Here is a 23,397-nt window from a genome sequence, read left to right on the forward strand (position 1 = left end):
GCGTACCTTAAGGCTATGACTGCAAGTCCTAATTTTACAATGATCTCCAGGTACTTGACATAACACTTCAAATTTTGCTTGGCGCAAAATGCACTCACGCAAAAATGTGGTTTATTAAAACAGCACGTAGAGTTTTACACATATAAAAACATCGGCATGGTTAACAGAGGAAAGTCTAAACACACCATCAAAGATGGCAACTGAATCAAAGACCATAATGGAATTAAGTTTTTTTGAAGTGTTCTTGCAGGCTGCTGTCCAGAAAATGCTGTGACTTAATTGCAGTATGTTGCCCCACAAATACAGCAAGACATGAAATCCCTAATCTGCCGTCATTTATAGTAGAGCACAGCTTTTCTTAGTGTTTGTGCAAAGCAGGCATTTTCAGCAGGGTACGAGGCAAGATGTACATAGTGTGCCCCTACCTTTTTTTTTTACAACGCACTTTTTTTTACATTTTTTTTTCATTTGACATAATATAAAAATGTTGCAAACTCTGCACACTGTGCATCACATCAATCTACACGGGAATCACTGAAGGCAAGAACTGGGCTTAGCTGAAATGATTATACCGCAGAAAATTGCTTCGCAAATGCCTCCTTCGTGCCACAGACAGCTCTTAATTTCTTAGGTGTAATCAGGCAAGCATCGTTTGTGACGTCTAGTTTACAACTACGCAAACATGAACTCTGCTACAGAACCTGTGTTCTTGGCGATGATGGCAAGCACGTTAGTAAAGATCAGCAATCTTCTTTCGACATTAACATTTGCCTTCAGTGTCCCTTCATACAAATATGCTTCAAGCACTGTACAACTCCCCTCACAGCTGCCATAATTCTACAAATTGCAACTCATGCACAGGCCATCATCCAAGCATTGCTTCTATAGTCTGGTACAACTTTAGAAGTCTGCTGTGGCATTTCCTTCTCAAAAACGGACAAGCCTGCACCAATGAGCACACACTGAGATTGACGGCCGGTGACCCCACCATCAGATAACACTGCCGAGTGTATGAGCGGGTCTGCGTACCTCTTTAGTCGAGGGAGGCGATTGGCTGCCCCGCTTCGGCCATCTGGGTGAGACCTCTCTGGACTTCTCAAGTTGTAACCGGCTACGGTGTCATGCTCGTCAAGCACCGGACTTCAAGAATACAGCAATTTTACACTCAAACTTTAACTTGGAGCTGCCCGAACCCCACCAACAGGTCTTGTCTCGCGCCTGCAAAATGACTCTGAACAGTGCTAACTGGGTATATGTGGGGAATGTGTTCAGCAATGCATTAAAAAAAACTCTGGATGCCCCAATTCTACACGGGGCGCACGCTGAAAAATATTTACGTATGCTGGGCGAGTGCTACTCAAGATCGCCGCACAACTTTACAAATGCGCAGAGCAACCTCAAATGCTGTAGTCCACAGTAGGCTGATACTATTTTCACAGTAGCAACAGCACTGGCAGCGGTAGCCATGTTGCCTGCCTTGGAGTTTGCTGCACTGCAGGGAAATTTTGCCGTTACTCGGCAACGTTACTTCATTAATGTGGCCTGACAGGTTGCTGCACAATGCAAAAGTCACAAGAAAATGCCTTGATGGAGACGAGATAGTTCCAGTCACTTTTAGAATATCCAAATCTTTCATTTATGCTTAACCGTCTTGTCATCATAGAGCAATTATACAAGCGTTTTCTTTAGCCTTGCACCAAAGTCTGGAGTGCTTTGCCTCAAAACCTTTTCCATCCCAGCTTGGTGACGACATTTCGACAACCTCAAATGGGTTTAGCTGAGCCAACCTACCAAATCTACCAGCTGTTCTACCGCCGGTAATCTACCTGGTCCCATACTACAGCTTACCGTACACAAAGCTTTAATTTAGAGGCCACTGCTTGACCACATTTTATGGGAAAAAATGAAGTAGCCAGACAGAATTGTGAACGTCATTAGAGGCTGCATTTCCGGACGGAATTGATTGCAACATCACCTAAAAGGACGCAGTCATAATTCTAGTGCAGCTGTCAAGTGGCACTTTCCACTGAGCAGATGATGGTACAAAAATAACAAATGAAACCTATACGCAGAAGAAAAAATAAGAAAATTGAGATACATTTCTCTATCATAATCAGAATACATACAGTTCTCACTTCAAGAAATACAAGCCTTGTCAGATGTAGTTTAGTTTTCTTTCTGCTAAGGGATACAAAAGCAAATACAGTCTTGCTAGTGTGGTAGATTACAGGTCAAACTTTGAATGACCTGTATCAACAAATTTATTACAGCTGTCGCCAGCTGCTGTGTCAATGAAACCACAAATTTACTCTGGAGAAAACTCGATAAAAACTGCCCACAAACTGAGCAATGCAATGAGCACATCATCACAATACCAAGATTCCTGTGGATTTGCCAAATGTCACAAGGAGTCCATGCATTGTTATCTGTGTTATCAAATGCAGAGGAGGCACATGGTGCTTTCTGACAGATAAGTTTGAAGGAATTCCATCAAAGGGCTTTTAGGATTTTTTTTTTTCATGTATAAAAAGTTACACTGCCTGCACTGTCTTTCTCAAGTGTAATGCACATTTATTTCTATGGCCGCATGCCATAACGGCATGCTAGCTATAACCTGCTTCTGAGCGAAAGGTCATGGGTTCAATCGCCGGTCGCAGTAACTGCGTTTCAACATGGGGGTAACACGGAATTCCTTGTATGTACTTAGATTATGTGAACGTTAACGACCTGATTAACCTGGAGCCCTTCAGAATGGTGCCTCTCATAACTAGGGTTAGTAGTACTTCTCAATGTGAAGTCGCACAAATTAATCTAAAAGTTGTAGTCAAGACAAGGCACACGAGCGGGGACCCAAGTATCCTGCATTTGCAAAATGGTCGTGCTAATCCTCTCTTGTGCTCATGCCATTTCTTTTTTTTGTTTGAAAAAATCGTGCTCCTGGCAATAGCGACATTGACGTTATTTTCAAATGTTAGTCTAATTCAGCTTGACGTCTGTCTCTTTGAAATGAGAGTGCACACTATTTCTCCACTATTGCTCTTCACAAAAGTACAGGAAATGGAGAAAAAACTTCCTACTTCAGTCAATTACCAACAATACTACCAAGCGTCCCAATGCCAATGCAAAATGACAAACAGATGTACAATGTATAAAAAAAGACAGTGCTTGCAGCATACAGACAAGTCATTTACATATTGCACATACTCGTTAAACCAAGGGTAGCGCACTTAATAAGATACGTAGCACCTAAAGACGACAAGCTCTGGATAAAAAAAGGATACTACTCAAAATATGTGCTGAATTAAAATGAACAATTCTGTGGGTCTGGTACATTATGTAATTTCTTCCGTACGCTAATGCTTCTGATGCTACATCACCAAACACAACTTGTTCTACGGCAATTCATAGGCATAATAAAATAAAAAAATTCATATCCACCAGGAAGTACTATCAACTGCAGTGGACACATTGCACTCTAGGATGACATTGCTCCAACAGTAAGTGAGCACAAACTGCAGTACTGACAGTGTGATGGCAACAGGTGAAAGCGGTGGTGCCTTCGAATATTCACGGGCAATGCAAGAGCAGTGCTTTCCCTTCATAGGACATTCGAACCACTGGGGTACGTCTTTAAAAATATGCGATTTGCCAAAATGGGATTCTCTTCTTTTCGTTCTCGACCATGTTGCCTTACAAAGCAGTGGCAACGTTGGCGCACATCGATACTTGCATCGAAAAGATGCACATTAGACTGGCTACAGCTGTATGTCTCACATTACAAGATACAAATGAGAAAGGCTGCCATATAACCAGTGTGCGTGGAAACTGCGCCATAATCTGGAACATTAAACAGTCGGCTTTTCGTGTGTAAGGAATACAGATTCCCTTTCTTTTTATGTGTCGCATCCGTTTGGGCTTCGAGTTCAGCGTTCATCTAAGACGTCTGCCTCTGCGATGACTGAGGATGTAGAAGGCAAGCTGAAAAACCACAGGCCAGGCAAACAAGAGCACAAGGATGTGTGGAGCGACACCACCGAAGAGCCACCAGCGCTGGTTCTGTGGTGCCTGTCGAGAAACAATGAATACCAGTGAGCCGCAGGTAGTGGCCAATGGTTGGTTACGGTGTTCCAATGTTCGCAAAGCACCTTCTAAGATGAAATATTGAATTTCATCAATGTGCATACCAACACTGAGCTCCCCTGCTTCCTGTATTACATCTCAAAAACGGGTGCCTGATGATTTGATGACAACACAACCAAACCTGGTTGCAAGGACATCTTATTTAGCCTGGAAACACCTTTGATACAACCTATAGTATTAGTTGTATAAACAGTCCATGGGAAGACTGAGTTTTGAAGTCATGAAAAAAATTGTTCAACAGTGAATCTCGCTAAAGCCAATATTTTGACGAGAGGGCTTGTCCTTGTCAGGGCAAGTCCTGACAACTGTGTCGAAATGTAGGCTCCAGCTACATTCACTGTTCAACAATCTCTTTATATCTACATTAGTTATAAGCATATTACATTTTACATGAACCCACTGATAACGATATTGGTTTTAACATTATATATTGGTTATAACACTGAGAAGCTGCTGCACTTATCAAGTTTTAACTTCTGTGTGGTTTCTGTGGTGAAATAACCCGCTTACTAGAACGGCCTCATCCCGGATTATTGGTTATAGCAATGAAGCCTGGCTGCTCAGTGTCGGTGCTGAAAGGTAATGGAATGCAAGATCCTTGACTAGAGCGCAAACAATGTATTTCACTTTGATTTAGATCCACAGCAAAGACATAATATCAACTTTCAATGACAAATATTTGGATCAGTGCCATCTTTTTTTTATCATCTCTTTCAAGCGAAGCTTGTTATGAGTTACAGATTTCGGCGGTGGTGGCAACGACGTTGGATGCGATAAACCCGGCAATGGCGAGTGTACAGAAATGCAGCCCTCAAAGGTGCATTTGTCACATGCTTGTTTGTATGTGCCGTTTTCCAATACTCTATGGATCTTGGGCTTGTGGGTGTTTGGCCATTTCCGATATGGCAATCTCATCTTTTATCAAGACCACTTGTCATTTCACGCGGCCACATTTCACTGTTGTCTGGATATGAACTCATGACCGTCGTCGTTGCCTGTAGCAACTGAAATGTTGCACTGCTAAGTATGTGGATGAAGGTCCAATTCACAGCATGGAAGAAGGAAATAGTTTAGAAGGAAGCACTGCACATTGCAATAGAAAGAAAGGAAGAAAGAGAAGCAGCAGGGCAGGCACACACATGTCAAGCTTCACTTGCCCCCATTTTCCTGGTAGTGGAAGAGCCCCTGAATTTTTTCTTTCCTCGATAAAGTATAATTTGCTAGGTGCAACCATTAAATTTCACTGAACGTGACGGCATAGCATTGCCATCACGTAAAATGTAATAAGTAGCTCGAATGAAAAAGTCACAGTTTCGCTGCAAGGGCGAAGCAATGACTGTGATAGCAACCAGTTGGAATGTCACACGAAAAAAGGCAAGCAGCTCGAAACTTGAAGCGCACTGTTCAAGCACAAAGGACGCACAAAAAGAATAGACACAAGACAAGCACGAACGAACAATTGTCACAATTGTTACTTCTTAGTGTTTGAGCAGCGTGCTGTAAGTGTCGACTATGCACAACCAACTAGCCCCGACTTTGGCTCTTCTAGCTAGCAGCTCAATCCTTTCACAAACGAGGCCGCTGCAGCAAGCGAAGTGACCTTCGTGCGCTGTGTAACTTCAATGCAAACTTTGCGGTAACAGCACAACACGTATGTACAAATCGCCCGCCTCACGAGATACGAGTGCACGCACGGGTGACCACGCCCTGTAGGGCAAAGTACAGGTATTACAGGTAGGAGGCATGAGCTCATCGCAACTCTGGCAAAGAACGAGCAGACTGACTATTTTTAAAGCACGCCCTTCACACCATCTCGCTGGTGATCAAGAGAACACGCTGAAGTGCCTCCGAGATCTGCGTACCGCCAGCGGTAAATGGTGCATATACCGTATTTACTCGCGTAATGAACGCACTCGCATAATAAACGCACCCTCAACTTTAGTCGTCAAAATTGGGATTTTTTTTCCCCCGCGTAATAAACGCACCCCTAACTTTCATCCGCTGCAGTCCCACGAACCAACGCGCGGCGCTTCCTCGTCGTTTATCTTATCTTTCTTCCTTCCTTTTTTTTCCTTTATTACGCCGACCCCCCTCGGTTTGCTTCCCCCCTCCCTCCCGCCCGCGGTAGCGCACCGTTTTGTTAGTTTTTCTATCTGTGCGCGGCGCGGTCCCTCTCTTTTTGTATTGTTTTTGAAGTAAGTATCCGCACGCCGCAGCAGTATTCACGAACGGTTCGAGTGTAGAGACATCGCGGCTCACAAGCACACAGCGTAGGGAGCCTACACGACCGGTCGTGTAGGCTACCTAACAGCAAAACTGCCCACGCCATCCCACGGTCACACAAATACGAAGCTTTGCGGAGCCGGCGGCATCTAAATGTCTAATGCGGCGGTGCGGGAGCGCGCCGCGCGCGGGGATATGATGATGATGATGGTGAAACTGTGGCTTTCCCTTTTGCATCGGGTGGTCGCAATCCTTGCAGCTTGCAGCAGATAACGCCATCTACCACCGAAGCGGCGGAATTTCCGAGGCCGGGTAGGACAGCCAATCAAAACGATGCAAGACGGTGACGCGAGTTTTAGCATTGTTGTCATTGGTTGTCATCATTTTTTTTTTCGCCTCAGAAGTCATGCCATGCTGCCCACTGCCCATTCTCACCTCGTTGGAAGTTCTTTCTAAGCCTGTGTTGCGTTTTGTCGTGGACGATGGGCCGAAATGTGAGCTACACGGCCGGTTTCAAGCTACAGGCTGTGGAGTACGCACTTGAACACGGGAATCGTGCTGCCGGTAGGCATTTCGGAATTGATGAAGTACGTGTGCGCTACTGGCGGAAGCAGCATGACAAGCTCCGCGCTACAAATAGGGAGCGACGTTCCTTCAGGGGACCAAAGACCGGGAAGTTTCCTGCTGTGGAAGAGGAGGTCTTAAAATATGTCCGGGACCTACGAAACGACGGCTGTGTCGTTTCGCACGAAATGATCCAGACGCAAGCACGAGCCACAGCCAGGAAGCATGGCATCGCTCCCACGGCGTTTAAAGCGAGCAATGGGTGGACGACGCGCTTTATGCGGCGCAACGGACTGTGCTTGAGGAGGCGAACATCACTTTGCCAGCGGCTTCCTCCTTGCTACGAAAATAAGGTAGTGGATTTTCACAAGTTCGTTATACGCCTGCGGCGGGACCGAGAATTCGTTCTCTCACAAATCGGGAACGCCGACCAAACACCCATCAATTTCGACATGCCGATGAGTAGGACTGTCAATGACAGGGGAGCACGTAGCGTGCTCGTTAAAACGACAGGCGCCGAAAAGCAGCGCTTCACGGTCATGCTGGCTGTCACGGCAGACGGCCGGAAGTTGCCACCGTACGTTATTTTCAAGCGAAAAACCGTGCCGAAGGCCAACTTCCCAGCCGGAATACACGTGCGGGCTCAGGAGAAAGGGTGGATGTCGGCCGATCTGATGGTCGACTGGGTGCAGACTGTCTGGGGACGACGCCCTGGCGCCCTGCTTCTCCCGTCTCTCCTTGTTCTCGATAGTTTTCGCGGCCACCTGGGAGAGGACGTTCGTCGGAAACTCAAGGAGCTGCGCACCGAGATCGCCATCATTCCGGGTGGACTCACTTCGGTGCTTCAGCCCCTTGATGTTTGCATCAATAAACCTTTCAAAGACGGTGTGCGCCGCTTGTACACGGAATGGATGGCCCATGGAGGGCACGCCCTGACGCCGACTGGCAAGATTAAGAGGCCGTCCGTCGAGCTGGTGTGCTCCTGGATCTTGGACTCATGGCGCTCGCTGCCAGGTGATCTGATAACAAAGAGTTTTAAGAAGACGGGAATCGCAAATGCGCTGGACGGCAGCGAAGACGACCACTTGTGGGACCAAGACATTGAAGTGGCCAGTGACCTGGACGACGGTACCAGCGATTCTGACGAAGATTGAAGCAATTGAAGTGCAATAAAAATGCGTGTTTTCAAATAGTGTACGCGCATGTTCATTGTAAAAGGTAAGCTACGCAACTTTTTTTTTTTGCATTATCGTATTTTCGGCTCATCCCAAAAAAGTTTTAGAAAATTTACCTCGCATAATAAACGCACCCCCCAACTTTGCTCTGGTTTTTCGGAAAAAAAAGTGCGTTCATTACGCGAGTAAATACGGTAAATAGCTCGCTGTTAGTATGCTGGAGGACACATGCTTCGTGGCTGGGTCATCTAATGCAGGACGCTGCGGAGCAAGCGGTCGCAGGTTCGAATCCCCGGTCGCGCACTATGGAAAATATTTTTTCTGAATTATTTTTCCTTGTGGCTTTTATATATATATATATATATATACTACACGTACATACATATGCGGAACAAGACGGTGACGCCGAGGGCAAAAATCTGCTGAGAGTGCCCTATAATTGCTACCGCAATAAAAGGCAACAAGTTGCAGATAAAAATCACGAGCTTGAAAAGGTGACTGGTTAATGGTATCGCGTTATTGGCCTGTGACCCACCTTGGCATGCTGCAGCAGGGTCTCAAGAACTTCGAGGCGTGCCACCACTTCGTCCATGGTGTGCTGCAGCCGCAACACGGCCACAGCAAGCTGCTCACTCACTTCCAGGGCAAGCTGAGGCCTGCCACCACTGCCGCCGCCACCGCCCATGCCACCTGACGCACCAGGAAGCCGACCAGCCGAACGTGAAGGCCACGCAGACCCTTCGGCTCCCCCATCTGCTTCTGCGATTACGGCCACTGATCCTCAAGCCAAGGCAACACGAGAGCAGGAAGCTTGGCCAGTGTAGTGCCACAATTATTTCTAACCAATTCTGTTACGCAATTATCACCCAACAATCCGGAACAACATTTTCTGGCAGCACCAAGCCAAGATGCCACTCAAAGCCAAGAGAAGTTTCACGAGGAAGAGAATTAGGACAGAACTGCCGTAATACTTGAGCCCTGGCGCTGTACAGCACAGACCACTTATAACGTAACCGCTTACAGTGCAGTACCGGCTATAACGCGTTTTTTTCTGACTCCCGTTTACCCTCCCATAGAACTCCATCTATACGCATACCGCTTATTGTGCAGTCCCCCGAGACGAAAGACCGGTTATAATGCGGCTGCCGGAACGTTCTCAGAGATGCGAGGGAGCGAGCATACTTCTCAGCGGAGATGCGCCGGCGGGGGATAGAGCGGCGACGGCATTAGGGACTATACATGCGCTATCCGCACACCCGCTCTGCAACCTGCCGCCCGCAAACGGAGGAGGAAAAACCGGTACCCCGTGTGCGACGATTGGCGTCTTTCCGGTTTTTCCTCCTCCCTTTGCGGGCGGCAGGTGTCCCGCTACGTGCGGAGCGGGTTTGCGGATAGCGCGTGTATAGTCCCTTACGAAGGAGGAGGGGACGCGGAACGAATGAACAAGGAGTGGGGGGAGAAAAAAAAAGGGGATGGCACAGCAGCTCTGCGCGGGTGCGTGGTGTGAGGAGGGGGAGCGGTTGCGTGGCCGACGGAGAAGCCTTTGCCCCCTTGACATGCGCGCTTTGCCCCGGCCGCATGACATGCGCGCTCCGCTACGTACGGGCGCCCGCATCCGCATCAAGAGCACGTTACCGCTATTTGTCTCCGTCGGGAAAATAGTTGCTTCGTCGTAGAGCGCAGATATCGCGCGTGCAACCTCGATTCCCCCGCAAGTAACAATGCTTTGAGACGCGATTGAGCTTTCGCCTTTGCCACCAACAGGCAGACTTACAAGCTGGAGAGACTTTTTCAGGATAGTTGCCGCGGCTGTTCTCCTGACCACGAACCGAAACTGCGTTTCACGCGTGACGCCCTCGGTTTAGCTCGCAAGTGTGATCTCTTCTACGTCCGATGTCCGTGTTGCCTAGGGTAAGCTTCTCGCGGCGGCATGCCAAGTTGCAACGCGCACGCTAGGCCTAACGAGCGCTAGCTGCCATGTCGGTGGCCGCGGACTACAGAAGTTGTGGTTTGGTGCCAAGTCAATGAAACATTTTGCAGTTGTTGCATTTAGAAGGGGTGACTTACACCTTTAACGAAAACGCGGGCGTGCGTGTGAAACACTCGAGTTGTGGTTTGTGGTCGCCACCGTTTTCGACATGGCGCACGCGCAGTGTGCTACCGCGGCGACTTCCCATGACGGCGCATTTTTTCCGCATTTGTTATGTCGGCATCGCAGGTCCGCGGATGCTAACCGTTCAACATTTCCAAATGTAAGCAAACGCAAACTTACGTCCCAGTCACATGCCTCGATAGTCGGAATCGCGTGCCTACCCTTTGGTCATGTTTTGCACACGTGCAACCTTTCAAAAATGTTGTTTTGGTTATAGTGCGGTACCGCTTATAGTACAGATATTCGCGACTCCGGCGACTTACGTTATAAGCGGTCTATGCTGTATTATGTAAATAACGTATTTACTCGAATCTAAGCCGATGTTTTTTTCGAAAAAACGATGTGCGAAAGTGGGGGGGGGGGTCGGCTTAGATTCGAGTACGATGATTAGGTTATTTTTTTCTAGCCTTGCGAATTTCGGGAGTCAGCTTAGAATTGGGGCCGGCCGAGATTCGAGTAAATACGGCAGTCTTCCCATTTACTTTGTCCTTTGTCATTGTTATAGTGATCCCATGCTTTCATTAATCTGCACTATTCACCACTCACTGCAATGAGTGATATGAAGGTAACCGAACCAATAGAGAAAAACTGTTGCGTAATAGAGTAAATTCTCGTTACACAGAACCTGAAAGGACTAGGACAAGTATGTTCCGTTTAACAGGAGTTCCATTTACTGAGAGGTGAACAGAGGTGCAGAATTCAAGTATGAAACCAATCGTGTTTGAGGCAACTGTTCCATTTTTAAGCCGCAATTCCGTTTGAGACATTCCTGTTTACAGGGAAGTCTGCTCTGGGTATATATGCCCTGGGAGCTATGTTACAAACATATGGGTTGCAGAAACCTACAAGCTGGTAAAATAATGCAAAGAGTGACCGCACATCCGCCTAACAACTGTGGGAAGCAGTGTAACAAACTTAACAAAACCACTCGCCTCTACGACGATGCGATCGGGGCAAGCGTCCAGCCCCAGGTCCGGACCTGGGTAGTGGCGCCCCCCTGTGAGGGTTGTCGTCGCCTCCTCCCCTCACAAAGGCCAGCTCTCCATTGGGCTGCTTCGACCCGTCTGGGTAGAAGGCCCACAGTTGGCTCTTGCTGTCTTGCACCAGGACCCGATTTGAGCCGTTCATGAGTGCCTCGTTGACCGCAGTGGCCACCATGCCGGAGGCCTCTTGTTCACGAGGCTCGGGTGATCCACTCTCATCCTCCTGGTTCAGTACATGTGAAATTTCCTTATTATATGGTCACTGACAGATTTTTCAGACATGCCCGATAATTTGGATGCCTTCACAGCATTGCCACGTACAAAGTAAAAAAAATGTGCAAGGATGTCTGAAGTCTCGGATGCTGAAACCTTTGCCGTCCAATTTTTCTAACATTCTGCTGCGATTGCAGGTCCCAAATGGCATTATTCAAAGTCACCATTACTGCCATTTCTATTATCCTGCACCCTCAAACCAGTGCTTAGCATGCTGACAGCAGTAGCCTTGTGCGTGGTCTGCACTTTACAACACATGGCCTAGCCGCTTCGATGTTTGCTGCCAAGCTTCGTGTTGTTCAATGTTGCTCCGTAAAATCGAATGGTGGCTGTAGTGAATCCTCAATATAATGAAAGTTGCTAAAATTGCTATTCGCTATAATGAAATTTGACCTCTTTGGGCAAAGTATAGTTACCAACTGCTCCTTCTCCGTTTTTCTACACGAAAGCAGTTGCCAAAAATGGAGCAAATGTGAAATTTGAAAACCCTAATTTCGGTATCGACAAGAAACTATAAAGATTATAATTAGGGGTGTGCGAATATTCGAAATTTCGAATATTTTTCGAAGAGTGTTTGCTATTCGATTCGATTCGCACTGAAATTTTACTATTCAAACTATTCGAACTTGCCAAAGACAAAGCCAAAGACAAATGCAGCCAACATCCAATTGAAAGTGACCCCTTCAGATTTTCAATATGCTTCACCTCATTACACTCTTGTATTGCGGCAAAGCTGCCTTTCAAGCTCCGGTACGGTCGAACTTAGGCAAGAGACAGTCAACGTGTGATTGGAAGTGGTCCCTAGATTTTCAATATGCTTCACCTCCTCACAACCCCGTATTGCGGCAAAGGTGCCTTTCAAGGTCCGTTACGGTCGAACTTAGCCAAGAGACAGTCAACGTCCGTTTGGAAGTGGTCCCTAGATTTTCAAATGCTTCACCTCATCACACCCCCGTATTGCGACAAAGCTGCCTTTCAAGCTCCGCTACGGTCGCAAATGTATTAACTCAAGAAAACGCTGGTTCCAATATGGAGATGAAAGATGTGGCAGTGTTGGGGGCTTAATTAATGCTGTTTTGGACATGAAATTTGGGCAGGAAGTCCGAAAAATCGGACGCCAAAGCTTTTTAGCATCCAAAATTTCAGATGTTCTTATATATCGACGTCTACAAGGCAGATTTGGAACTCCGGACTTGAAGAGAGCACACCCTTGTCTGCCACATCAGTTGAACTTCCACAGAAGTTGAAAGAGAAGGAGAGGCTGAGGAAATGGCATCTCTGCCTATCATGTGTAAAGTGTGTCGGCAACACTTTGGTTGCACCAAATCATGTACATAAATACCATTCGGCCTCTACATTGCCTCATTCTTGATAAGAAAGACAACTATGAAATATGACCCCACCAGCACTTCATCAACCTAGTGAAAAGAAACACTTTTATGTAGAGCTGTGCGAATAGCAATATTTTGGGTGCGAAGCGAATTCGAATAATAAAGATTGAGTGCGAATCAAATCGAATAATTTCGAATAATTTTCGAATATTTCTGAAACATTTTTCGAATAATTCGAAGTGAAATTACAGAAAAAGTTGCAGAGAATCCCTAAGTATGTTCTTGTGAGATAGCAACATGAAAGTGTTTCTTTTCGCTAGGTTGATGAAGTGCTGGTGGGGTCATATTTCACAGTTGTCTTTCTTATCAAGAATGAGGCAATGTAGAGGCCGAATTGTATTTATGTACATGATTTGGTGCAACCAAAGTGTTGCCGACACTTTACACGTGATAGGCAGAGGTGCCATTTCCTCAGCCTCTCCTCCTCTTTCAACTTCTGTGGAAGTTCAACTGATGTGGCGGACAAGGGTGTGCTCCCTTCAAGTGCGGAGTTCCAAATCTGCCTCGTAGACGTCGATATATAAGGACATCTGAAATTTTGGATGCTAAAACGTTCGATTTTTCGGACTTCCTGCCCAAATTTCAGGTCCAAAACAGCCTTAATTGAGCCCCCAACTCTGCCACATCTTTCATCTCCATATTGGAACCAGCGTTTTCTTGAGTTAATACATTTGCGACCGTACAGGAGCTTGAAATGCAGCTTTGCGCAATACGGGGGTGTGATGAGGTGAAGCATATTAAAAATCTAGGGACCACTTCCAAACGGACGTCGACTGTCTCCAAATTCAACCGTAACGGCCCTTGAAAGGCAGCTTTGCCGCAATACGGGGGTGTGAGGAGGTGAAGCATATTGAAAATCAAGGGACCATTTCCAATCGGACGTTGACTGTCTCTTACCTCAGTTCGACCGTAACGGAGCTTGAAAGGCAGCTTTGCCGCAATACGGGGGTGTGATGAGGTGAAGCATATTGAAAATCTAGGGACCACTTCGAACCGGACTTAGTCTCTTGGCTAAGTTCGACCGTAACGGAGCTTGAAAGGCAGCTTTGCCGCAATACGAGAGTGTAATGAGGTGAAGCATATTGAAAATTTGAAGGGGTCACTTCCAACCGGACTTAGTCTCTTGGCTAAGTTCGACCGTAACGGAGCTTGAAAGGCAGCTTTGCCGCAATACGAGAGTATAATGAGGTGAAGCATATTGAAAATTTGAAGGGGTCACTTTCAACCGGACGTTGACTGCATTTGTCTTTGGGAAGTTCGAATAGTTCGAATAGTAAAATTTCAGTGCGAATCGAATCGAATAGCAAACACTATTCGAAAAATATTCGAAATTTCGAATATTCACACACCCCTACTTTTATGTTGCTATCTCACAAGCACATACTTAGGGATTCTCTGCAACTTTTCCTGTAATTTCACTTCGAATTATTCGATTCAATTCGCACTCAATCTTTATAATTCGAATTCGCTTCGCACCCAAAATTTTGCTATTCGTACAGCTCTAATTATAATGATAAGAAAATATAATAGTAAAACTTTGCACAAACAATAAATTTCACAAATAAGAAAGTTCAAAAAGAAATAGACTCAGAGGATTATCAAGTCAGAAACTCCACCATCTAGAACAACATGGCCAGGGCCGACAGTGTCAAAATGCACATCTTACAGAACCGACTTTAAATGAAAATTATTTTTCTCTTTAATTTAAAAATGACTTCAACTGTCTCCTAGTGTGATGAACACTTCAGAACAATCATAGTACGTATAGAATACCTCACAAATAAAGTACACTGCTATGTTTTTACAGCAGAGCTTTTATGCCTGCCATTTGTCCGATTCGCGATGTAGACAAGAAACTATCATCATCATGCCAGCACACGCTCGCTTTGTCATCTTCTGCTTTGCTCTCCAAACAAAAGAGCCCAGCACGCACTCTCCCGCTGCGACAATTTTCCCGGTGTGGGATGCAATAATTCAGGGCGAGAGAATGAGTTCAGAGAGAGAGAGATAAAGAGAGAAAGAAAAAGTGAAATAGAGAGAAAGAAAGGGAAGAAATAGACAGAGAAAGAGGTAGAAAGAAATAGACACATAAAAGACAGAAAAACACACATCAAGATAGAAAGAGAAAGAAAGGGAAAAGGAGATAGAAACAATGAGAGAGAGATAAAAAAAGAAAGAGGAAGCGAGAAATACAAAGAGAGAGGGAGAAAGGGAACAAATAGAAAAAAGAGATAGAGCAAGAATGAAAGAAATAGAAAATAAACAGAAACACCCAATTGATACCTAGCCAATACTCATGATTTACAATGTGATCACGTGAACACTTCGTGCATCGGGGTGTGAATGCACACGTGCATAGTCAAGCCAGGCCGAGCCGAGTGCCAACCAGCTCTGCTGTGCCTCAGCTTTTCGTGACTCGGTGCAAGCTGTGCAAATTTTTTTAAAAAGTGCAGAAGTCTGCAAGAAACAACAGAGCTGAAATCAATGTGAGGAGAACACTTACATCTCCCATGTGGTCGTAGGTGTCTGAAAATTCTTCCTCGTCGCTCTCAAAGTCAGATCCATGGCCATTCATTCCTCCAGCTTAACATATGGCAAGCGGAATACAAAACACACCTTTCACAAATTTGAATGTTCAAGGAACAAGAGGAGCACCGCTAAACAACAAACACATTACCAGTCCCTAAGAGATCAAAGCAGAACAAAGTGCTGGCTGAACACTAAAGGCTCTGTTGAAAGTCACCTCGCACAAATGTAGTGTAAGAGTTGTTTACAATGTGTTTAGCTATGCGACTGGCACATATGTAGTACTATACTTATATAGTGTGCTATACTTATTAAGAGCATATGAGATAAACTCGAGTACAAGTTAAGTACCTCAGTGCAATCGCATTAACATCAACGATTATCACGGGCCATGCTACAAGCGAACGTGACAGCTCGTGTAAACAATGCCGCCGTTACGAGGCATGGACAGTGGCATGCCCCTGGCGACTGTAACTGTAGACAGTCCAACAGCAAGAAGAGTAAATTATCTTTTGTAGTTTATTATGTTTTATTATGTCACAGTGTATCCAATAAAACAATGGTTTAAAATGCCTATGCTAGTTATTAGACACAACATTAATTGGAACTAACAGACAAGAAAGCCAAGATACTAGTTGTGTGTGTTTACTTTAGTGCTTAGGGAGTATATTTTACTAGAACACAGATTGCGTAACGAGGCCAAGTGACAGAATCAGAGAGTTTCATTTCTCAATAAACAACGTGTTGCTCTTACCCGTTGGTTTCCGTTCCGGTTTGTCTTCACTCTGTTTTTTGTCAGCCTTAGAGTACAATGGCTGCTCTTGTTCTGCAACTAGGAATTAAAAAAGAAAAACACACAATTACTCTACAAAACAATATGTCGGGCGAGTTGGTTTCTAGCTTCCATATTTAGAGCGAGAGATGACGCGGCAAACACGGAGCACTGACTGACAAATGAAACTTTATTGAAACCAGCAAGCCTCTTAATGTTATACCCACTGGTGGCCAGAAAAAACGTACAAGACATATGAGCGGACAGAACATTACTGCCGGCAGAAAACAGACATACCTCTAATTTCACAGTCAAGATACTTGCTTTGTTTTTGGGACAGTGCTACTGACGGTGCGCTTATACACATGTCCTGCAATCTTGCAATCACATGTGCTTCCTGTATTTCTCATGTTAGGGCAACACACTTACATATGACATTGCAATCTGTGTACATTGGTTCACAGGGTTCACTGTCATTTTCTTCTGATCGGCAATCTCTGCAGTGTTTGGCCATATGGCCACAAGTGACTACGCGTGTGACATTGTCGTGGTGCTCTTTTGATCTTTGGTTTAAACATAACATTGTCCAGTTTGTCTCACGTATTGCTTTCCACACGACAATGGCAGTGAATAAATCACACCTTGCTTACACTCGGCCAAAAAAAAAAAAGCCTGATGACCTGATGAAACCTGACGAAGATAGGGCACAGCAACAACTTTTTTTTCTTTCGCTTTGTGTGACTGACTCGCAGACCTGGGAACTCGAGATGCCAGCGAGTCAGTCACACAAAGAGAAAGAAAAAAGTTGTTGCCAAGCCCTACGTTCACCAGGTTTCACACAACCTCAAAAGAATTGGGAAACGTGCGAGTGAGGAAGTCACCTTCCTGGCGCCAAAAAAATTGGCTAGCATGTGCAAAAAGGTTAATCATAGAAAGGGCGAATCACAAGGATTTTCACTTAGGCATGTCAAGCAGTTCGTCGAGTGTAAAAAGAGCGTGATTTATTCACTGCCATTGTCGCGTGGAAAGCAGTACGTGGGACATACTGGACGATGTTCAAACCAAAGATTAAAAGATCACCACGACAATGTCGCAAGCGTAGCCTCTTGTGGCCATGTGGCCAAACACTGCAGAGATTGCTGATCAAAAGAAAATGACGGTGAGCCCTGTGAACCAATGTACACAGATTGAACTGTGATAGGTAAACACCGTGACGTCCTAACAAGAGAAATGCAGAAAGCACGTGCGATTGCAAGATTGCACGACATGTGTATAAGCGCACCGTCAGTAGCACTGTCCCAAAGAAATCAAGTACCTTGACTGTGAAATTAGACTCATGTCTGTTTTCTGCCAGCACTAACCTTCCGTCTTCACGTTTCTTGTACGTTTTTTCTAGCCACCAATGGGTATGAAAGGCTTGCTGGTTGCAATGAAATTTCAGCTGTCAGTCAGTGCTCCGTGTGTGCCTTCTGTGCCTTCTTCTGTGTGGTGTTGTCTCGCGCTGTAAGTACGCAAACAATTACTGCAGTTTCTATGCACGTGACAGCTTGCCACAAAAATAAGTTATTACAGCTTTAAAACGAGGAAGGAAATGGAAATTGCCAAACTTCCAGTATAATATGCAAAAGTGCATAATGTTACGTAAGAAACTAGCAACATAACACAACTACTCATAAGAGTGCAGAAACAAAATTTAACACTTCTCCCACTTTGCAGGCTTCGAGAGAAACTGATTTGCCATATTTCAGTGTCCCTTCTTTTACTATAGCCGATCAATTTGATTCCAATATTATTTACGGGGTTTGACACACTGAAACGACAGCCGATTATGAGGGACATCGTAGTGGGAGACTCCAGATTAATTCTGACCACCTGGCGTTTTCTTCAACGCACGCCTAAAGTACACAGGCAGGTTTTGCACATCACCCCCATCAAAAAAACAGCACCTGCACTCGAAAGTGAGCATGTTGCCTTAAAGGGGCCCTGCAACACCTTTTGAGCAGGGTCAAAAAGCGCTGCCAATCGGTAGTCGAGGCTCCTGAGAACACGCGAGCCAAATATAATAGCGAAGCGAGCGGCCTGAAATTTACAATAAATTCTCAAAGTCAGCTGAAAATCGCTTCCTCTTCTCTCGACAAATGATGTATTAGTCCGCAATATATGACGCGATTGTCGGCAGTTCCACCATTGGCTGATGTTATAATCACGATAACAGCCTCATTATTACCTTCGTTGTTAATTTTGAGTTCAATAAGTAGATAATATGTATGTTTATATTGTGTTATGCCATTAAAACACCGAACAAACATTAACATTAGCACTTCCGGTCTCACCGACAGCTCGTCTGCTCGTAGTTGCGTGGTTGCGTTTTCTTCACCATGCGCAGTGCCGAAATCGTGAATATTTCTGTGCTTTTGACCATCGCCGGTTGCCGTTGAGAGTGGCAGCCGTTCGAGTGTTGCCTCATCAGCTGGAAACTGCATCGTCGGCACGTTCTCACGACCGACCAAGGCAGCGGTGCAGCATTTCTCCGATAACAATGCTGGCGCCGGCTAGCTTAGGATACCTGTATTCGCTGTATGGCGAGAGTCCCGTTCGCTGTCTGTTCAGTATGTCATCGAGCCGTACCTCGGCGTATCCTTCCCGTAGTCTCAGGTTCCCGAGAAACCGCGACACAGCAACCAAGCAGACTCGCATTTTCACGGTAGCTGCAGACAGCCGGGGGATGGGTCCGCGCCGGCCCGATGCCCCACGATCCTTTCTTCTAGTCTTTAGTTCTTTGTTGTCAGCCCGCACTCGCTGTGCACCCGCATTCGAAGAGCAAACAGCATCGAAGTACCGCCACTGGGAGAAGGGTGCACGCAGCTTTGTCGTGTTGAATACGATTCAAGCGCGAGCAGTGCGACGAGGCGGTGTATCGAAGTGTGGGTCGAAACCCATCTCAGCTGTCATTCGTTCCAAACACGCACGCAGGTTTGCGTCCATGGTTGGCAGAGCGATGAAAACGCTACGGCAGTTCGAGGTGCACACCCAACATTACCAAACCGACTCGCAGTTTTCAAGCACGCGCGATACACAGTGCGATGGCCTCTGCTCGACGATGGTCATGCAAGCCAACCGGAAGTGGCGCCACAGACCACGTGGTTGTGCCGAGACGCCAGAGAGAAAACAATGAAGAAAAAAAATGCCGCCGGCGCTGACTAACTCTTCGGCGCCTCCTCGCACCTCCGCCCTCCCTCCCTTCACGCCCCGCGCAGCTTCCCGTGCACTCGCAGCATTGAGTTGAGGGAGAAAGCTGCGGAACGTGATCTCTGTAATTTGGTAACACCACTTAGACTTGACGGATTCGAAAAATTTCTGCGCCATATGACTCGTGAAGAGTCATACGTCAATAATGAGACTATTCCAATATAACTAAGAAAGGTGTTCCAGGGCCCCTTTAAGCCTAACAGTGCAAATTGTCTAAGTTCAGTCTGCGATTACCTTCAATTGTCTCTATGTCATCTTCAGATTCCCGACTGCCATTCAATTTGACCTGTGGAAATGCGGCGGCCATCTGAGGTGGAACCGAGTCAAACAAGGGCCCAAGCAGATCCACAAACTTGGCCACGTGATCGGTGTACGACATTGCCTCGACAATCTGAAAAGAGAAATAATGAGATGAAAAGCCAGCGGGAAAACTTGCTGCACAGAACAGGACTGAAGGCGTATACACTTGGATAGAAATTTGAGCTTTTCCTAGCAAGGCACAATGTTTACATTGCGACAACTGCTACGGGTACTTCCTCCAGCATTTGAGGCATCCATTACTGGTTCATTATGTTCAAGTAACATTGCAAAAGCGACAAAGGTCATGCCAATAACTGGTCTGCTTTCCATGCTGTGGCTCCACATGAAAAATTTCCAGTCAGCACAAACCAGCAGGTTTTTATGTGACAATATCGAATTTATCATGGCATTTTCACCAACAGAAAGGAAGCCTAATTTGTACGCACCCAGGATTTCATCCTAGGGCTGTGACGAGGGGGCCATCAGGCAAATATGTTATATTTTTTAAATTGTACAAGCGGCATTATTGTTGTCACTATTATTGTCATACCAGCAGTATACCAGTGCTTTATGCGACACACTTAAATCCACTGATTTCTCTGAAGTTGTGACAGCCAATTAATCAGAAACCCCCATAGTCCAGAGTCAACATCTGCATATGCTGTGGGTCTCTGCCTTTGTAAAAAACACTCGCAGCGAGTGATACAACTTACATGATACAACTGATCTTTCCTTTCAGTTATGTTCTCTGATAATGTGCATCATGTTTATACATCTAACGCACCTAACAGATACTTGTTTCTTTTTTTTTTTTTCCCACACAGTGCAAGTGCTGAGCAATGCATTGTATAAAAGCGGGACCACATATGTTGATATACCAAATGTTTGCCACTACAAATCATATTACTGTATGAAGTGCGGTATTTGACAGACCAGTTGGATTTTTCCGTTGCAAGTGCATTTGTACTGAAAGTGTAACCCATCCACTCCTGCTTAAGGCCCGCAAATTCAGGCCAGCAGTATCCAATAAATAAATTTTTAAAATTTCTCGATGACTGGTAACATAACATTGGAAGCTAAAGAAAATTTGCGAGCAGAGTCACTAATGAAGAGACTATTGTTTTAGTTTAATACCCACAGACTTGCACTCCGACACGGCAACGCCGAGCATGAAGAGGAAATCATAAAAACATTTTTTCCTCATGCCAGCATTAGGGCGCCCTCTCCGCTCGAAACGCCGAAGATTGAATTCACAAACCCAGACCTGGACGCTTCTTTCACGCTAGGGGAGCTTCATGCAGCCGTAAAACAGGGCAGATGTGATTCTGAACCGGGACATGACAACATCACTTGGAAAATGTTACGCAATCTGTCAGAAGAAGCCGAAACTGCCCTCCTAAAAATCATTAACGAGCAATGGTCTCAGGGAGTAGTCCCAGAACATTTGCGTCTGTCTATTATCAATCCTATACCAAAACCAGGCAAGGATCCTACAATTATAGCCAATCTCCGTCCCATATCGCTTACACCGACCATCTGTAAACTCATTGAGAGGATGATACATACGAGGATAACCAACTATATCGAATATCACGCATCAGGATTGCACCCGTCTCAAGCCGGTTTCAGACCCAACATGGGAACGCACAACAACCTCTGGTTGCTTCGAAGAGTCCTAAATCGAAACTCACGATGCGGACCTCCTGACTATATTTTAGCAGTCGACATGCGAAAAGCTTTTGACAAAGTCAAACAGGACCACATCCTATCGAATCTAGCAAGAATATACCCCAGCCAACGAACGCTTGAGTGGATCGCAAGATTTCTAGAAGCACGACCAGTACGACTTCGCGCCAATGGTAATACGTCCCCTGCGACTTACTATCTCGACCGAGGCGTTCCTCAGGGCTCTATTTTGGGTCCTCTGCTTTTTAATGTTGCCATGCTCACTGTAGCCCAAGAACTGGAATCGAACACTGGTGCCCGCTATACCATATATGCGGATGATATAACCATTTGGACTGAAGCACAGGACTATGGCGGGAACATTCAGGATATGACAAATGAACTTCAAGCTGCTCTCATTGCACTCGAAGATACCCTTCCAAAAATAGGACTGGCCTTAGCGCCAGAGAAAACTCAACTTCTTTGCGTCAATGGTAGACGTAGAGCTCTTGCAACAGAGCAGGCAATAAAATTAACACTAGGACCGCATCAAGTAACAGCAACACACGGGCACATTAAAATTCTCGGTATTCCCATCCATAGCTGTAATACGGGACATCTTTGGACCACCGAGCTCAAAAAACAATGGCCAAAGCTACTGAACACAATAAAGCGCATCTCCAATAAATTTGGCGGAGCACGCCAATCAGCCTGCGCTACCATAGTCAGATCAATCGCTATTGGCAAAATCACTTACGGAGGCACCGTCATATCGCTGTCAAAAAAAGCCGAAAAAACTCTGCAAGTTCTCCACCGACACATCCTTCGGACTATCACGGGCCTCCCTAAGTTTACCAATATACAAAAACTGCAGAACCTAACGCCCATGCCACCCATTGATGACATTCTTAGAAATGCGCAGACATCTCTGTACAACCGTTTACACCTCACCATACAGGGGCAAGACACCCTGCTTTGGGACACCCGACGTGTCCGTATGGAACCCCGGGACATGGCTAGTGAAGATAACATCCTTAACTTTCCTCTCCTATGCCACTCCAAGACATCCACACCACTCCCAATCGGAGCCACTGCGGCGAGACAGCGGCTTTCTCAGCGACACAATCTGCACACCACCAATGCCGCATTTACCGACGCCGCTCTCGATGGACAAAGCCTGGCCTTAGCATGGTACAAACCATCGACCGGTGAGGCCAAGCGCTACATGTGCAGAATGGACTACACGACGCCTACACAAGCAGAACTTTTGGCCATTTGGACCACCCTACAGGATAACATAGCGCCATCAACTATCTACACGGACTCATATGAAGCACTAAAGGACATCGAGAATCCCAATACAGAAGATGTTGCAGCTTTACGCATCCGCAAAATTCTCCTGCACAAACAGAAGAATGGCATTGACACAAGAGTCGCCTGGACGCCGGGTCACGTGGGGATCCAAGGGGGAGGTAACGAGGTGGCACACAGTCTCGCCACCTCGAATGCTGGAGTTCTACCATATCATCTCCAACCTCTCCTACATGGATCTCCCGATCTTGGTTGCCACCCCTACACGAATTTGCCACCGAGCTCTCATTCCGAAATGGCACGACTGCGATGCTTCCTCAAGTACACTAACCGGGAGAGACTCAAAGATGTCACCCCTCCTCGTATCTTTAAGAACCTCGCCCTCAGCCGATCTCAGGAGATATTTATTAACAAAGTGCTAGCAAACACAGCCACTACCCCTCACATAATTCATCAATGGCAGACTCTTGCTGACCGGAAGAGGGGCATAGACACCTCCGCCCCCTGCATATGTACCTTTTGCCACTCTCCATGCATAGCCAACATGGAGCATCTTATTTTACGTTGTCCTGCCCTACATCCTCATCGAAGGAACAGCGCCATTTTTATGCATCCCGATTTGGAAGCAGTACAAAGGGACATACTCGAACACCCTCACCAGCTTATCACATTG

At 45.9% G+C, this 23,397-nt stretch overlaps 1 protein-coding gene across 3 annotated transcripts in view; it reads right to left on the reverse strand.

The window, feature by feature from the left end:
* Positions 1-266: 266 nt before the first annotated feature.
* The window catches only part of LOC119393568 (acyl-CoA-binding domain-containing protein 5), a 30,035-nt gene continuing 6,904 nt past the window's right edge, over positions 267-23,397 (reverse strand). For 2 of the 3 annotated variants that reach the window (XM_037660673.2, XM_037660670.2), the window contains 6 exons: positions 19,683-19,839; positions 16,182-16,259; positions 15,405-15,484; positions 11,187-11,460; positions 8,638-8,861; positions 267-4,065 (listed from right to left, as the gene is read on the reverse strand). In XM_037660673.2, the coding sequence (XP_037516601.1) occupies positions 3,931-4,065; positions 8,638-8,861; positions 11,187-11,460; positions 15,405-15,484; positions 16,182-16,259; positions 19,683-19,839 (948 nt within the window). In that variant the 3' untranslated portion in view covers positions 267-3,930. The remainder of the gene's footprint in view (positions 4,066-8,637; positions 8,862-11,186; positions 11,461-15,404; positions 15,485-16,181; positions 16,260-19,682; positions 19,840-23,397) is intronic. The other variant, XM_037660671.2, reaches the window with a different exon arrangement.

This window comes from Rhipicephalus sanguineus, chromosome 5 (assembly GCF_013339695.2).
Source record: "Rhipicephalus sanguineus isolate Rsan-2018 chromosome 5, BIME_Rsan_1.4, whole genome shotgun sequence".
Classification (NCBI taxonomy): domain Eukaryota; kingdom Metazoa; phylum Arthropoda; class Arachnida; order Ixodida; family Ixodidae; genus Rhipicephalus; species Rhipicephalus sanguineus.